Genomic DNA, 19,451 nt, shown 5'->3' on the forward strand with positions numbered 1-19,451 from the left:
ATTATAATGACGGACGAATTTTTTTGTCGCAGGTGAATAGACGACGTTTTTTTCGATCCATGACGCAGCGTGGCAGCATATATTCAAAGTCATTAGGAAATATATACGATACCTCGTCTAGCTCAACATAGTTTTATAGTTGTAGTTATTTTGTATAGTTACGGTTATAGTTAGTATGCGGAATGCGCAAATATTGTAGGATGATATTTATTTATTTATCGCATGATAAACTGTTATAATATTATGTTATCGGTATAACAAGCGAGTCTCATTTTTATAAAAATAATAATTTATTGTGTATACTCTGTAAACATAATACTTCGATAATTTGTCATAGTTTCGAGCCTAGTCGAGCTGGATGCATAATATTATAATTTATAATATTCTACGTTCAGTCGAAACACGCAGAGTACCAGTGGAGTACTGGAATCGCAGCCCAACTGACAAATTCATCGAATCTTATGTTTTCAATACCTATTATATATATTATATATATATATATAATTAAATGCCGGAATGATTTTTGTTAATTTGAACATACTTTCTCATCTCAAGTTCGGTCGAAGTATGAAAAACGTATTTCGAGTCCCATCCTTAGCACATCTATTTATTTATTAACTTATTTATTTGTTTGATTTTTTATTTATTTATTTATTTATTTATTTATTTATTTATTTATTTATTCGATTTGGGGTTGCTCAATTCGAAGCGTGGAGCGGAAGCACTTATGGGAAAAAGCGTTTTCGGAACAGTTTAAAATATTATTTGTGATATCGATACGATTATTATGTAAATACACGGATTCTGCTTACTTAGGTATCATATAAACTATTATAACGATGATTTATAATTAACAGTATTCCTAGTTTTTATACAAAAAACATTTCAAACATATTTTGAACTCGTAATCATAAAATAAACTATATAAAATAAAAACTAAGTTTAAAGTTTATTACTGTTTATTATTATCGTATTCTCCTCCAAAAAAGTGTCGAAAATATTGATTTTACACACAGTGTTGAGTTATAACTGTATACACCATTTATAGTTATTAGTTATGATTAATAACCAAATAACAAGTGTGTGTAAAGTTCAACTATAGATAGGTATTAAATTTACATTATACAATAGTAGCTACAATAGTAATATTATCATAATACTAGTAATTTTATTTTATATTGTATAATAATATCTTCATTTATAGATTATGGAAGATCCGGTTAAGTTTATTTAACAGATAAAATATACCGATGTCTTAATAGTGTTTTGGGCCTTTGATAATAACCGTATCATCCAACTCGTGTATTTATGTCATGATATAATATTATATTGTTTTAAATCAATTATTATTTATATTAATATATTTATTTTGTTTTAGAATTTTGTAAACACCAAACATATATTACGATGTACAGCCATACAATGTAGATAGAATATAACATAAAATAATACATGGCAGTTGTGTATTTACCATTGATGTATTGGGTACACAACTATGTATTAATATTTATAGTATTATTATAGTCAGTATTTTGTAATTTTTTTGTGCACTAATCAAACACAGTTGTTTTTAAAATCATGTTTTTTAATTGAATTGATATTTTAATTTCTTTTTTTTAAGATTCTGTACCTTCAAACACTTCCATTGTTAGCTCTTAATATAAAAACTTTAATTTAAAAAATATTACTATCAATAAATTGTGTATCAATATATTTTGTTTGTTATTACTTATTAGTATTCATTATTCAACGTTATAACTTGAATCAACTAATTCTGAGTATAACTGTATGTCTGTATACCTAAACGCCTAAACGCATATAATATCTGAACATAAAACATAAGAAAACATTTGACATTTAGGCACCATAGTTTAATTTTTATCATAATAGTTTGATGATATAAAGCGTTTTATGTAATATAAAATACAATATCCAATCTAATAATTATTTGATTTGTATGATGCTTGTTATTAATGAGCCCATTGCTTATTTATATTAATATGTTGTTCAAATTCAAATGTTACATAGTACTTTATAAATCAAAACCCGTATTTAGAGTAAATTGTAGTAAAAACCAAAATGTTTCTAACTATTTTTGTAATCAAATCATAAAATGTTGTTCTCTATTGTTATTAACAACAGTACTTTCTAAAATTAGGTCAAATTTTTATTATTTGTTAAAAGTTAATTTAACATAAACTTTACTAACTTCCAATTTTTTTACATGACTAATAATTGTTATTGGCCCAACAAATATCATGTTTTTCTGGAATATTATAGGTAACCAGATGGTTAGGATAGGTTATTGATTTAATACATGTTTCTTTATTTAATCTGCATTGTAGAAATACATAGATATGTTATCGTATTATGAATATAACACCAATATTCGTTATTTAATACGAAAATATATAAATGTTGCCTATACATTACGCCGCACAAAATATTTTATCTCTATATTATAATAAAAAGGAAAGTTACTTTAGCAATAATTAACGCCGAGCCGAACTTATTTGAGTTGTCGAATTTAAATTTGAGGATAGATCAATATTATAATGTCAAGTTCCACTAAGAAAAGATTTTTCAAAATTTTTATTTTAAAGGGATCTGTGGGTTTCTATATCAACATGCAACCATAACTTCTTGTATATTTAACTATGTGTTTGATCGGCGAGTAGATATGAATTGTTCCGAGAAGTAAAATTCTACCATCTATCAATATATATCTATGAATATAAAAATAAATCCCTATTTCTCTTAGTCAAGTCATCACGCTTATCGCTTATCATTTAAAACAGATCCATCTAGTATCTTTCATCTGTGATATAAAACAGTTCATTTATACTTTCTTAGTGCTCCTTTCACAGTGGAATCAATCGGAAGATTAATGAACAATTTTACAGTGAGTTTTTTGATAAGTGTTTGTTCATCATGGTTAGTTTAAGCAATCACTCTTAAAATTTTAAACAAACTTAAGGCACCCACGGGCGCCATGTGTATAAGCATGTGTATAGGTATACAATTTGCACGTTTATTTTAATTAATAACTAATTTTCCTCTCAACTTTCTTAATTTTTTAGTAAAATTTGGTATTTTTGTAAAATTTTTTGGGTGACATTGGTTAATCGGGCAGACCAGGTTTAAGCATGCATCAAATCGAAGTATAGTACATTGCCTACCGAGGTGGCTGTCAGCTGGGTTACCCTTATAGCCGCTCATCGGCATGTACACAATCAAAAGGAAGTTGGCATTTTTAACAAGCAACGAAGTGCACGGGATCAGCTAATTGCTATTTAAATAAGTTTTTAAATACTGTCTTCTATTAATGACCCTTTGAAATATTAAACATGAAACCCAAAACATAAATAATAATTTAAATTGTACTCTTAGAGTAAGCAGATGGAATGTGGATGGAAAAAAAGTGCAGGTATATGGTTATTAATAATTATTAAAATGTGTGAAAAATAACTTGGTTATTTTTTTTTCTTATAAATACGATTTTTAGGTAAATCATTATATCTCAAATTCTCAACTTTTAACAACATACAAGGTGATTTACCAAGCAATTTCGTCTCTATTTTCTTTCTTTTTTTTAAATTAGATTTTAGTAAAAAAACTATAATAGTTCGACAGTTAATACAGCTATTTTCTCTTTAATAATCAATTTATTCCAATTCTGACATTTGGGATTTTTAAATTATTTACTCAAAAACTATTTTTTACTTCAAATTTTGTACTATTTAAGGAGTGTCCTGTACTGATACAAACCTATATTTTTCAAATAAGAACCCCCCTCCCTTTACTATAAATTATTTAGTATATAATTTTTTTGAAATTTGTATGTACTGCTTAATTTAAAATTCAAGGTTAAAACGAGCAGTTTATTAGTAATTAAAGTGCTAAAGTGTTTGTACTAAAGAAAACAGTCCTTAAAATTGTTTTACAAAAATATAAATTAGCTGATGTATTATTGGATCCGGTTTTATTATACTTGAGCCATTCTTACAAATTATAAGTGTTGATGGATTAATATAAATCACTACAATTTTAAAATCTCTATAGTATTATACCCAACATATCTATTACAAGCCTATTGTTATTCACAGAATTTCTCAAGTAGTATAAATAATATTAATAATTTCGAAATATTGTCTTAAAGTAAAAAAAAAAATTTGAATAACTCAATTAAGGTAACGGGGCTTATTATGTTCGGTGGATTAACTTGTATAGTAATAAATATTTTTGGAGTGAAGAGCATTAATGTTGGAAAAGTTGAGATTACGAGAGGAAAAAAGGGAAATTAAAAAAATCGATTACTTGAAAATAAATAGAGGGCCAATTAATGAGTAGATGTTGAAGGTCACATGTGTTCCCTCAAAGTTAGGTAGCTTTATGGTTTTTATGTTATTATGTTATTAAGATAAACCAATAGGCTAATCTTGTAGAATTCGATCATCAAAAATTAATTGTTCATACTTTTAATTTTATTGCAAAGCTGATGACAATTAGTTCTAATATAAAGAGTGAGAATTAAATTTACGTTTTAGAGAATTATATTATAATAATTTAATAATAGCTAATTTTTATAGCAAACAATATTAATCTAATATGTATAAAATTATGTAAATATATAACTATTAAATACCCAATGTGGATAACATTTTTTTCTTTACAATCTAATTTCAAGTATATCTTTATCGCATTTATATCCACAATTTATGGATCAATATAATCAAATTAATAATTATAAGTATCTATTCTTTTCTTATTATTAAGCGTATACGTAGGTACTATAATATACAAAGCTATAATTGTTGAATATGTGATTATTGCTGTTTTGTACTGAGGGGTGCGGAGGTGAAGGTTTTTATAATTCAAATGTTTTCGTCCCTGGATACAACTCAACTTATTTAGGTTATTTTAATATATTTTAAGTGAATATTAATATTTAACTTCTAACTTATGCTAATAACTAAACAAGAAATCATATGTTATATTTTTAATAATAATTCACTTTAGCAATATTTTAACGGTATCGTTAACGAATTGTCTTTTGAAGTACTTACAAATGCCTGAAAAATATACAATTAAATGTTAGACAAAAAGAAAATTTCTTACAAACTTTATGCTGTAATAACATTCTGTGTAAATTAATAAATATGTATCTACATAGTAACTCGCTGGGGTAATACATATAGATAAAAACCGGTCTTAAAATCAACCAGTTTGGCTTCGAAATTCCTCATCGATTTTGGAATGAAAATCTTCTCATATATAAATAGGTAACAATATTATTTTGAGTTGTATATAGGTAGTAGGTACCTACCTCACTTTCGACCCATATTATTAAAATCGTATTTTTTCAGTGTATCTATCACCGCCTTAGTGTAGAGAATCAACATTTCCGCAATAAATTAACGTAATATTTAAGTAAAGTAACGTACAGGTACGTACAAAATGCGTATTATTTATGTGTGCGTCGTTGTTAACTTATATAGGCATTCAAGCATAACATGATAATAATATAAAACATTATTATTGTTGATACGGTTGATTAGATACATAGCACGTATTTTACTCCTGCACAAGATTCTACAAATCTAACCACAGAGTCATTCGATCGTCATGGTTATAAAATTATAATTCGTACGATTGATAGTTATACGTATTGACCACCGCGAATCATTTTAAACGCTTTTATTTCAGAGGCGTAGCGTCTACCGCGAATTAATCGCATTCTTCCATTCCTCCAAGCTTTCAACTTTAAAATATAGGTTACAGTTTTAGTGTTTTAGAAGCCATAATTCACAGCAGTGACTGTCGGCGTTTTTTAAATTTGTGCCATCCTTTTTAACCTCGAGTATCTGATAGTGCTCAACCGTACTACCAATTAAATGGTAAACGGTCATATTGTACGGTCCATATTGCAGAACTTGGACACTTTGTACTATCGGTACAATTGGGTGGTTTATTTCATCAAAATAATGTTAATAACCTGTCATGCTTGTTACTTTTTGCCTAAATATTCTTATTGTATCAAATTATATACACATCATTGTACCTATATGGATGTAAAACAGTTTTCGACGTGACGTATACGTTACTTATGTTTTATTGTAGAAAAGCTTATTTTGGCCTTCCAAATTGGACTCAGCTTTACGCGTAAATGCCGTTTATGCTATGATATAAACAAATTTTTAAATCACCATTTATTTTTTTAATGGTGATAGTATAATATATTTATTTATTTTTTATAATATGATATAATATGAGACTTACCCAATTCAAATATAAATTCATCTATAGGAGAATTAAATAAATAATGACACAAGAACATTTATAACATTTGATGTCTATTGTCTACTCTTTAGTGCAATGTAAAAATACTATATAAACGGTTGTAGGTTTGTATACGACTTAAATCTCTTCGAAATACTCGCATACTTGGACAAAAACAATTCAAATTACCGAATCAATGTTTTTATCATTCGCATCGAATCGCTTTTAGCAGCGACACCGATACCGATATCACGCTGGCATTTAGGTTCATTGTTGTGAAATTGATTTTGATTCTAATCTCCCGGGGTCTTGTCGTTGAACAATGAACCATTATAGCGGCTATGAGGATCGGTGGACTGTAAAATGTAAATTTTTATGATATGCGGCTATTAATATTATAATGTTATATTTTCGTTGGATGTTGTTACTTACTTTTTTAGATTCTGAGCGGATGAGAGATGAATGTATTTGATTTCACTTTATTGACTTTTCACGCCAGTCGTTCGGTGTTTTCCGACAAAACAAGTATAGACGTATCGTTATTGCAGAATCATAATAATATTGGTATTGTATTTTTCTATTATTATTACTATACTGAAATTAATGCATCACCGCCGCGACCCGGATGCCGGTCAGCCCGGCCCGTCGAAGAAAGTCCGGTGCGTCACCGCCGGAGCATAATGTGTGCGTATGGTAATAAACTGTGTTTGTTCGGATTATGAAATACTACGTTTTTTTTTCCTTTCCAGAAGCGTGTACGACCCCACGAGGTCGTAAGCGACGCGGTCGGACGACGATTGTAAAACATTATAATATTAATATCTCGCAGTAATCGGGCGCGCGTGCAGCAACACCGGAATATCCGAAAAAATAACAGTGACTCAGCGAGTACAACGGACTGTGTTTATTATGTGGTAGGCGTCATAATAATATTATGTAACACCACAACGTTCGTGTTATGTAATCCAAGGAAGACTAGGTCTCTGCAGCAGTTCCCGGTATCCCGGACCGCAGGGTTATAAATTATAATAATATCAAAAGGATAATAATATTGTTCATTAGACTTTCACGGCGGCGGCGGCGGCGTGGGCGCGACTTATCGGTCGGCTATTATGACGGCGCCGACGGTGTAATAATAACGTGTCTCATCTCGGCACGACCGATCTGGTTTAGAGGTTAAACGAAGACGACGTAGTACTTTAACTAAACGACTGTAGCAGCTGCCCTATGTGGTTATTACTATAGCCGAGAGCGGATTTTCTTAGGCTTACCTAAAATAATGATATTTGATTGGCTTGAAATATGCGATGCATCTTGAAGAAAAAAAGTAGATAACCAAGGAATATTCATAGTAAAAAATGTATTTTATCAAATTGGAACATATTATTTTGGCTATACGTAAGCGCCGGACACGCAGGACGTAATATAACCATAATACAATAACTAATACAATACACAAATTGGTGATTGATTCATCAATCATGCTCGTTCCCATTTTTATTTAATGATTAATTTGTTAAAATTCTTTTTGTTTGTATTTTTAAATGAACCAAAACATCTCATTTTTAAATTCTTGACATTTTTTGTACATCTTACTAAGTGTCAAGGTATGATGCGAACTTCTGTTTTTCTTTTTTAAATGTGAGTCCCTATTTTCTAATGTAAGTAATGGATTAAGTAATTTTTTAAAAATTATGAGGCATTAATATCAAAATTCTGACTAGTAGTTTCTCAGTAATTTAAAATGTTTACACTTAAGATTATAACCTTTAAAAAAGGTTTTACAAAATTACCTACAATGTCTTACACACCCATTATCGTGTGCCTAAAACGTATTACCCTTAGTGCACAAAGCTTAATAACTCGAAATCTACTCGTTAAAATATTTTAAATACATCATAGTTTTAGAAGAATTATCCAATAAATTATTTACGATAGGAAATAGGGGTTCTTATTAAAAAAAAAAAACAGAAGATTGTATCCCCATTGCACCCTCCTTAAGTAATACAAACCATTAAAACATCTGAATAAATTAATTGCTAAAGAAAAAAGGATGGTGAGAATGATTGGTAAATCGTCCTGTATTAAGTGTGATATAGTCGCCAATATAATTTAATACCTAAAATATGATATAATCGCCAAGGTTATTAAAAAAACCCAATATTAATATTGTGCCAACATTAATATTTCATAATTTAAAAAATGTAAATAGCGTAAGTGCAAAATTGTATGAATAAAAAACAAGAAATATTTTATATAATTTAAACTTATAATACATTTGTATTGAGATTAGAACAATACAGTTCTAAATAAAATATATGGAATTAACCAATTATGTACCTGTGATTTTGGGTATTTTATACGATTACTGATACTTATTTCTTTCTTATAACGTTCTGGAGCTTTTTTCAACCAGGTCTAATTGTTTTAGGGATGAGAAAATATTTAGCGTATTTTTTAAATTTAATTATTTCGTCGGTTTGGATTTTTTGTGTTGGGAAAATGATTTGTGTGATAAATATTTTTAAAAATGTACAATTTCTGTTAATAATTTGCTTGCCCTCTAAATATTAATACTTTTCGGCCACGATTACAATAACAGACCTCTATAATAATCTAGTGTTTTAAACTAATAAACTAGCTGTCATATGAACTTTAAGGATGCATAATGTTACAACCATTTTGATTTATATAGTTTCTTTAACGGTATTTATTTAATTGTTTCACATTTTTATATTCGTTTTTGAAGTACTTACGTTAGATTATCATATTATTATAGTACATTTTTGCCGGATTTTACCATAGAATATTGAGATAAATGAATCATATTCTAAGGTTCTGTGCGCATAATATTTTGAACTTAAAAACATCGCCTAAAAATCCACTACTTACCTATACATAATAGGCTTCTCATAATTATATTTAACATTATCATCATACTTATATAATTGTACATAATAAATATTTATTTATTTATTAAAATATATTGTCACTGGGAAATGCCCAATTATTACGGAATGAAATAACAGTAACATGCAATACAATACACTTTGAAAACAAGAAACATCATATTATATTACTATAAACTGAAATAAAATAACAACAAATCCAGAACAGAATATAATAAATAATAATATACTTTATACACTTTCCGCGGTTGCTTTTTGTGCTTGTAGTGCGCATAACAATAATAGTAATAATAATAAAATGGCAGCGATGTTTTTGTTCGTTTAGGATTTTGAGACTTGAGTGAGATTACCTAATACCATTTTAAACGACACATTCACATATTATTATTATTAGAGTCGTCGAGGTGGAGGAGGAGCCGGCGTGGTGTTACGTGCGCGCTCTGTATATATATCAATGGCGGCGGACTACCGACCGGCAGACGGTTAGTGACATCCGAACGGTCAACGGACGAGGTTCAACTCCGCGTTCGATGTGTTTACGTCTTAGACGTTTCTGAATAATAATAATAATTCGTCCACCGCGGAATAACAGTACCGCATATTTACACAAACCGCGACCGGCTCAGCATTCTGCGCAACGATCGACATCGATAAACACGTCTTCGCTATAACAGGTATGCGGGTTTGAACTCGGTATAATACGATATTTGCATATTTACTACATATATACAGGTACCCACCCAATAGTATACCGTAACGTGCACAGTAAGTTGACGAACCGATTTTCGCACGTTTGTATTGTTCTGGGTCGAAACTCAAATCGACATACAATAATAATATTACACATTATAGATACGAAAAATATGTATCTATCTACTGATCATAATATAAATGACATTCATGACCAACGACCGTCGAAAGACAAATCTTAACGGCAATTTAGTTTGATACATTTTTATTAAACCGTGTACTTACATTGTTTTCGAAACAATAAAACGCTGTTCAAGGTATGTCGAGCTTTTTTACAACCATAATAATATATTATCAGACGTCAAACTTTTTTTTAACGTCATAACATAAAATGTATTCTTTCGGTTTTATTTTTACAATTTATTATAAAATCTCTGCTGCTGAAAATATTACGAACTAACCAAACCTAACCAACTTTTACTCTTTTTCATTTTGAGCCCCGGCAACAACGGAGGCTCTGCTTAACAATTAATACTCCACTATACCCCAATATAACATAACCTAACCTAACGTGGTTTTTTAACACGTTACATGCGGGACAATCGTCGTTTATTAATTTACAATACACAGCGCACTCTATGCACTGCCCAAGTTATGATTGAACTCTGCTGAAGTTAACGCCACGTAGAACACTGAGCGTTCAAATCTCTCGGAGCCGAACTCGACAACTGCCATTCTGCAAAAGCGTACTTATTATAACCTGCAGTGCATTGCAGACAGGTGACACCAGTTTGAAATATTGAATCTATAGGTACTATGATAATTTTATGATTATATTTGTATGTTATACGAAAAAAACGATTACGATCAACTACTTTACTATTCATCAAGTATTATCACTAACTGTAACAGAAGTTTATAACTAAGTACCTATACAATATAAAAAGAACGGTTTATTAATTGATTTGTATATCAATGGATGTCATTTTGAATTAAAAATAACTGGGATACAAACTAAATTCAAAAAATTACCATTCCAAATACTTACTACTACTTGATTTGAACTTTTTTATCTACATACCAATATGACAGTCTAGTAATTGAAGTGGTAGGTAAAGAGGATAATAACTTGATTTTCCATAGACAAATTTGTTGTTTTTTTTTGATATATTTTTAATATTTTTAGGAAATATTGTTTATTTTTACCTTATTTAAGCGATTTAAGCCCTAAATCAAATTTAGTCTATTGGATTTAATTTGCATGATTGCACATGTATTGGAATTTCGGGTGCATAATATGTTTATATAGTACATAATTCTACGAATATGGATATTTCACCGTTTTTGAATTCATAGCTCCCGTATGACCTTTATTTGATGTAATTGCAGAGGTGACAGCGACAACAGCGCAAGAGTTGCAATGGAGTCGAGATATAGCCGGACGATGTGTTCGCTGGCTGTACTGATGTTCGTAGTGGAAACGGCCACGTGCCAGCAGACAATGTCATTCCCAGAAGGCGAAGGCAGCAGCGGCGCCGGAGTCGCGGACAATGGGACGACGTCGGGTGCCGGCCCCGGGAACAGGAGCGGCAAGAACCTGTTCAACTGGTTGGGCAGTTTCTCGGACGAAGGAGCTGACCCGTACCTGTCGTCGGCGAACGGCGCTTGTCTGCAGGGTGACATGGCCGAGTGTTTCAAGGCTCGCGCCCTGTCCGGTCTGGGTGACTTCTTCGTTCGGGACGCGTACCGGCTCAACGAAAACGTGAGAGTGGTACGATTGCGGGACGAAGACGACGACGGTGGCCGCCACGCTTCCAGGGGATTCGAGTTCTCATCGGAACAGCGGCCCGAGGATACGGAATGGGACAAGCTGGTGAAGTTCGCCACTCGCAAGGCCGAGCGGTTCTTGCGATCAGCCGCCGTAGAGGTGCACGTGCCCGATGAGCTGACGGAGGGTGGTCGGTACTCACCCAGGTTCATCGACGAGATATCCTCCGAGCTGGACACGCTTGAGGACAAGAAGGCCAGCGTCATCAGTGAGTACTTAAATATAAATATTTTTTTCAAGTGACATATATATTTTAATGGGGTCGTTAAAGGGGCGGTGTTCGTACAGATTACTTTACAGTTTGTAAATCGTAAAAAAATAAATAATTAATAACCGTTCTCGTTTTTGATTTTGGTATATACATTGAAAGCGATTCAAATCCGACTCGTATAAAAATGACGTGACCAACATCTATCTACAAGACTAAACTCGTTATCGTTAGCGAACTGTTCGTGTCCTGAGCAGTGATCGACTTAACACGCGGGCTATGAGTGCAAAATCAGAAGTGATATCTAGCCGTGTCGGAATAAATTTAACATGAAGTTGAACTGTGGCACGATAAACTGTTATAATAGTATAATATCTTAGCTAAATTTCTGGACCGGAACAAACGTGCTTAAACGACGTCTTAAGCTCATTATAACATGATAACAATATATGTAATATAATGATACAAAACCGTACAATAAATGTTGCAATGTTCGGCACGCGAGCTTCACGTGCTCTCGTGTACCATTTAAACGGTACGAGTGTAGAATATATGAGTTAAAATCAATCGGGAACGTCACTAAAAGTGTTGAAAGTATTGAAAGTGTTGTACCGCTGTACTCGTTAGCAGGGAGTCGTAATAATACAATATACTTAAATATAATCCAACATTTGAGAGGGGGTTGTACATTTTTAAACAAATTCGGAAAGGATCGGAATGGTAGATATATAGTTACATGGTCATGTTTATCACCCAAACACGGAATTATGAATATTTTTAGTGACGTATTTTCAGCGAATATTTTACAAATGTATATATTATGAAACTTTATTTATTATATAATATCTGCTTTGCCGGGAAAAAAATCACCAAACATAAAATCGATTTTAGTGTAGGTTCAAGGGAAAAAAGCATCAGTTTACCTCAATCCATTGGATTAATTCGACTGTCGGTGGTAGATTAGATAACTCTCACCTGATATAACTGTTAACGCGTGACTTCTAACGTGTATAACTTAACTTAACGTGTACGAATCACATAGGTAATATATATTGTTATATTTTTTAATTTTTAATGGTCACCGGACACCGGATTAGGGCAAGTATACCGAAAACATTTAATTTCAATCGGCGGCATCGGGCGTTGAGATTACCAATAGTTTTGAATATCTTTCGATTATGATATTTACAATATTATATAGAAATTCTTAAAGTTTGAACATATTATCGGTTGTCAGCGTTTCGTCAAACGACGGATGTTGGTAATTTTCAATCGATTTCTAAAATTATAGTTATTATTTTAATATCACATATTATGCTTTTAGTATGTCACACTGTTCAATAAGTTTTTTTGATTTTTCACACACATTCGGTTTGTAGTAAGTTACCGTTCGGTCGATATAATCGTCGACCGATAGACTGTCCTGCACGTGTACACAATAATCAACGCACAATCGGGCACGTATTATGTATTCGGAAGCTATACTGTGTATTCGGTGCACTTTCTCCCCGAACAATCCATTGCCTACGAACAATATTTCGTCTTAATTTTTCCGTTGCGTAGTTGTCTAACTAAACTATAATATGAGACATTAATACGTGTTTACCCATTATAGCGTATATGTACAGAGTGATTATTTTATCGTTATCTAGGCTTTTCTTTCTAATACTCTTTGTTATTTTTAATATAAAAACATATTTTATTCCCAATACATATTTCTTGAGATATCGCCTAGTTATCGTTAAAAAAGTCCCTTTGTATATTGTACAGTGCCTATATTAAATCGCATCCATCTTCATTCTTCAGAGCGTATAATATCATTTCCGATTTCACATAATTGTTGTTATTCGGTCTCCGCGGAACTGGTTATAATAATAAGGAAACGAAAAAACAAATCGTTCATGTACGCTTGTGCAGTACACAGTTGTTATCATGTGGGTATAAGAGGTCACTCTTCACTTTCGAACGTTCCGACAATCGGGCCACTTTACGATGATAGTATAACATTATTATTATGAACTAATTTATTGAACTCGTTGAAAATAATTCGCCGAAAATCATACGTTTTATGTTTTTTTTAAGTCTCTCCTATTTAATAATAATCATACTAATATTGTCATAATGTTGTATCACTCTTCGCTCTCGAACGTTCCGACAATCGCTGACCACGTTACGATAGTATAATACTATAAAAGTAATATTATAATTATGAACTAATTTGTGGAAGTCGTTGAAAAATACTTGGACATAATTTATCATTTTTATTTTCCGTAGTCGATTCGCGTATTAAAGACGCTTGTCCAACAATCATTACCTATTCAATACTATTATATCTCATATTATTGTAAATTTGAATATATTATTATGTATAATATTATTATAAAGCATTATGTATATTATATTGCTATAATAAATAATCTCATGGACACTACCGCCGATCATTATGCTGTCGGCGTAACAGGAAATTAGCATCGCCAATATAGTTCGTCGGCATTCGTACTGCATTCGGCCGCGGTACACTTTCTAAATTTATCTTTGCACTCGGTGAAATGTATACTCGTACTTACACACTCGCGCACATATTATTACAAAAGCGGACCCAGACATGTGGGTGAGCGAGATTATTCGAGGATCGCATTATATATTATTATGTATACGATTGTGGGTCGCGGGCGACGGGACCTGCGATATGTGTATAACGTGTGCGGACTTCCGCCTCTCGCGGTCGTTAAATGTTATAATATTGTGTTGATCGCGTCACGATTCCGGGTCGGTGTTCGAAGCGCACAAAATACGTTTTATAATAACATACAACAAAAACACGGGGCACTTCCTCGTTTTTTTTTGTGACACTCATAATGGCGTAACGACTATATTATAATATGTACAAAGAACAAAATATGACGCCCACAATCGGAATAATATTACGACGACAACGACGACAGACTCGACGAAAACGAAAGCATGCACAAAAGGTTCGACTTTGCAGCGGTGAACCGGTGCTAATATAGGTAATCGCAGCGAGAAACTCGCTCAGGCCTATTTATTTATTTTTCCGAAACCAAAAGTGACATTACGACGTTAAGCATGCTTATTAGTAAGTATGTATTATACCTTTACAATACTGTTATGCAGATATTATTTATTGTCTCGACTGTGCGGTCGTACGACTGGCTTGTCTACCGCTATTATGCTATTCAAATGTTACCAGTTACGTCGTGACTGCTCCAACTGCAATGTATAAAGTAAAAATATTATTATTATTATTATTTTTACCTATTGAGACGTACATAATGGATTACGAGTACTTCTCGTTGAACTCAACGTATGTTATATTATGTTGAATAGTGATAATGTGAATGTACACTGTGGAATAAAAAGTGTTCCACTCATAAATAATCGAATATAATATCGATTGCGTATAATATTTATCTCATATTATTTTTTAATTACGAGGAGTCTATGTTTTTATTTCATCAATATTCCGAAATATCTTTTAAATTATTATTTTTTTTTTAACTGAAAATCTTGAATTTTTAATAATGTTGTATGTAAAGTACAAAGTTAGATCAACAAAGCTTCTTCGTTTTATTTCGAATCTGTACAGATTTTTTTTAACGTTTTGATCTAGGAAAATATTATTATGATAACACGGCGTTTTGGGTAGGCTATTCAGCTACACCACTGGCATGGATTACATTTTCGATTTTTCAATATCTCTTCTTTGAGTCAAATTATTATCTTAATAATATAACAATATAGAAATATTTACTGCTTACTATAGTTTATAATATTATATGATTATATTGATATATATTCATATTATGAGGATAATTTATTTTTTTTGAAAATTATGTTTCAAGCTCAACGTCTGATTGCATTAAAAGACAGACAAATAAAAAAAATACAACTTCAATGGATTCTCTCAGTATTATATTATTATAATCATAACTATTTTTGTGTTTCAGCCAAGAAGAAGGTGAAGAAGCTGCTGATTCCCCTGCTGATCGTGCTCAAGCTGTTCAAGCTGAAGCTTTTGCTTTTCCTGCCGCTCATCCTGGGTCTGGCGTCGTTCAAGAAGGTGCTCGGCTTCCTGGCACTGGTCGTTCCCGGTCTCATCGGGTTCTTCAAATTGTGCAAACCTGATCTCCAGCACAACTACGGTACGTTCGGGCACAGCAGCTACTACAACAGGCCGTCCAACGGTGGTGGACATCTGCCCCAGTCCGCGCCCGTGTACTCGCCGTACCGCGAACACCAGGAACCGCAGTACCACCGCGAACACTTGGAACAACCGCAGTACCACCGCGAGCACCCGGTAGACCCGCAACAGTATCTGTACGAGTCGGCCGACTCGCAGCCGTACAACAGCCGGCCAGCTCGGAACCAGCAGGACGCCAAGGTACCATCTTCCGGTTCGGTCGCGTTCAAGGATGAGGCCAACGACATGGCGTACAACGGTTACAACAGGCAACAGTGATGATAAAATCATAAATAACATTTTGTGTCCAAAGATACCGCAGCGGACACCTAACCGGATTATCGCTGGATATCCATATGTACATAGATCACTCGATCCCCGCAAACACCGTCATTGTCACACCCTTTATCTATGTCCCGCCGACTTGTCTCTCTGTGCTCACATGTCGAACACACAAAACATAGTCTACGACAATCCTCTGCTGCGTAACAATATATTAATTATCGTACGACGTCTCAACATCGTGATTTTTACATTTTCTACTAGCCATTTCGAGTAGTCGGGATATTTTGTACTTCTCACTATCATATATTTTGTATCCTCTACGGGGCAAGTCTCGCCGACAATTCGATTTGAGTCGAGCTGTTTTTTAAAAAGTCGTGAGCGATTTCAATACGCATTACCTATAAGCGTAGTTCCTCATAATCTCTACGACACATATTTCATTGAGTGCTGTGACAGTATATCATATTCATTATAATTAAGGCCTTTATATTGTTATTATGACCTTAATATTATTATTATAAACCTCGAACTTTTTTTATAAAAGATATTTTATATAATTTAATTCGATTTGTATTTTATTGTAAATATTTATATATATATTTTTAAACTGTAATTATGTGAACATATTATATTTTTACTACCACAAAACCCACTAATTTAAGTATAATAATAGTAAATAAATATTATATGCGATTAAAGTGTCATTGTGTAAACATAATATTATTATGATATTATAAAGTATAAACGATGTAAGCGTGCTACATGTTGTATGTATAGTCTTATCGATGAAGTTAAATTTATAACGGCGCTATCGAACAGCAAAATATGTCGATACTAATTACTAAATTAAATTTATTACTTATAGTAAATGCACTGGCGGATGCCTTAATTTATAAAATCGATCATAACAAAAATTGTTTCAAATTAATTTCTTTATTTGTTACGATTGAGTTGAATGTTGGCTGATTGCTGATTTGATCTGTTTATGTAACTCGCCCAATATAAACATTAATATTGAAAATTAGTAAAAATATAGGTAGCAAACAGTTGGAAAATAATTACCTACAGTAAAATTGGTTTTAAAAATGGCAAAAATGTGCATCAAAATATTATACATTCTATGAAAATATTAAAATCCAAGATTTGATCTGTTTCGAACATTTCTTAATACTATTACAAACAATTAAATTTAAAATACCGATTAAAATTAATTCTATGGTTATTTATATCATTTAGTTTGTCAAAAAACATAATATTATAAATAAATTCTAAACAAATCTTTGACTACAATTTTTACATTTGTATACAACTGAAGTCTAATACATCATCTTTTTTGAAACTTTTTTTCTACAAAATTCTGGTTACTCATACCAGCCATACCAAATAAGTGATTTTACTTTGTTTCGATCGAAAAATGTAAATTTTTAATATTTTATCAAATAATTATTTATAGCTATAAAAGATTATACCATCGAAAATCGATTAATGGTGATCGAACCTTTCAGTGGGTACCCATTATTTAGTTATATTTTATTATTATATGACCAGATTTGTTTTATCAAAATTCGAACGTAGAATAAACCACAAGTTATTATTATTTATTGCATATCTTCATGGGTGTCACCCATTTTTCGTCATGATTCGCAGGACAGGTACCGCTGTACACGTCTTTGAGTGGAGCTGGTCACCAATCTTCTACAACGGTTAATTTTGCACTTTACCCGTCTCCCTCACGACAGAAGATGTTCACCGATTATCGTATCGCAGTGGCTGAGACAATTAAATATTATAAATTATACATTTAGGATTTATCTTGCTAATGGAATACATTTATTTAATAGAATAAAATTGGCGGGTGTAACGATTTGACTAGTATAATAATATATTAGTGAATATTATTCATATTGCACACCATATAACTATTTAAATATAAATTTTAAAATATTTTCTGTTTCATAAACGTGAAGGCACTATCAGATGATATGGACGGTGTTTGATTTAGTTGGGGTCAAAGTTTGCCAACGATTACTCTGGGACATGTACATGAAACTTCCATCAACATAATATTATAATCATTCTACATGAATTTCAATTAAAGTACGAGACTGAAATTGCCGTAGGTAGTCACAATATTATTCAAATAATTTCCATTATTTGTATTTTCAATGTAACAGTGATCAGTATTCAAAATGCGACAGTCGGTGTGTAATATAATACAATTTAATATAATATGTTGTAATCGAAATAATTTAATGTGCCTAACAGTATAAGACGTTGTGTACTTTTTGTCACCTTAGGGTCAAACAAACAAAAATAATGTTCTGGAAATCTATTAAACGAAATCCAAAAGGAAAATCTAAATCGAGTTTGGTCATAGTCGCCGGTGCATCATTATAGTCTTAGATTGATTTGGACTTTTAACGCCATTAGTGTAAAATAAAGATTCACAGAATTCATAAGTTTCTGGAGTTACAGTTTTCACAGTTTTATAGCTCTACGTACCAACCCTAACAGGCCTGTGTGTTGTATTCATAATGTTATATTAGGTAGTATCATATATTTAATAACATTATAATTGCACGTATGCACATAAATTATTATGATAACAAATATTTTTATGTTATATTGTTCACGTAATATTTTTATTTATTTTTTTTATTAGGTTAAAAGGCTTCAACATCTCAGATTATTAGTCTATGATAAATTATAAAGTATTGATCTTATGGGGAGAAATTATGTTAAACATAAAAAGAGGAGTGTATAGTATATTATGTACAATATTTTTTTTTTTATATTACATTAATTTTGCTAAGCCTATGTTTGTGAAAAAATTGTATATATTTTTGGAGTTCTCTTCTCCAAGTGCTTGTTTCATCGATGATGGATTTCCGAGATTTTGCCTGGAGATGTTGAACTTGGGGCATCCTAGTGTGATGTGTTTGATCGTCAGTTCTTTGTCACAGAGTTTACAGGTCGGGCAGTCTTCTTTAGTAATAAAGTGCAAGTGTGTTCGACGGGTGTGTCCAATCCGGGACCTTGTGAATTATGATA

At 31.9% G+C, this 19,451-nt stretch overlaps 2 protein-coding genes across 2 annotated transcripts in view; both read left to right on the top strand.

Annotated features, from left to right (window-relative positions):
• Positions 1–1,714, top strand: part of LOC111039416 — a 35,771-nt gene extending 34,057 nt beyond the window's left edge. Inside the window, exon 7 of the mRNA XM_022322933.1 lies at positions 33–1,714. The gene's annotated coding sequence lies outside the window, so the exon portion shown is untranslated. The remainder of the gene's footprint in view (positions 1–32) is intronic.
• Positions 1,715–9,654: 7,940 nt separating this feature from the next.
• Positions 9,655–16,829, top strand: LOC111039421. The gene is made up of 3 exons (XM_022322941.1): positions 9,655–9,862; positions 11,268–11,914; positions 15,883–16,829. Exons 2-3 carry the CDS (start codon positions 11,299–11,301, stop codon positions 16,392–16,394), a joined length of 1,128 nt encoding a protein of 375 aa, XP_022178633.1. The 5' UTR covers positions 9,655–9,862; positions 11,268–11,298; the 3' UTR covers positions 16,395–16,829.
• The last annotated feature ends 2,622 nt before the right edge of the window (positions 16,830–19,451 follow it).

Source organism: Myzus persicae, unplaced genomic scaffold (assembly GCF_001856785.1).
Source record: "Myzus persicae strain clone G006 unplaced genomic scaffold, MPER_G0061.0, whole genome shotgun sequence".
Taxonomy (NCBI): domain Eukaryota; kingdom Metazoa; phylum Arthropoda; class Insecta; order Hemiptera; family Aphididae; genus Myzus; species Myzus persicae.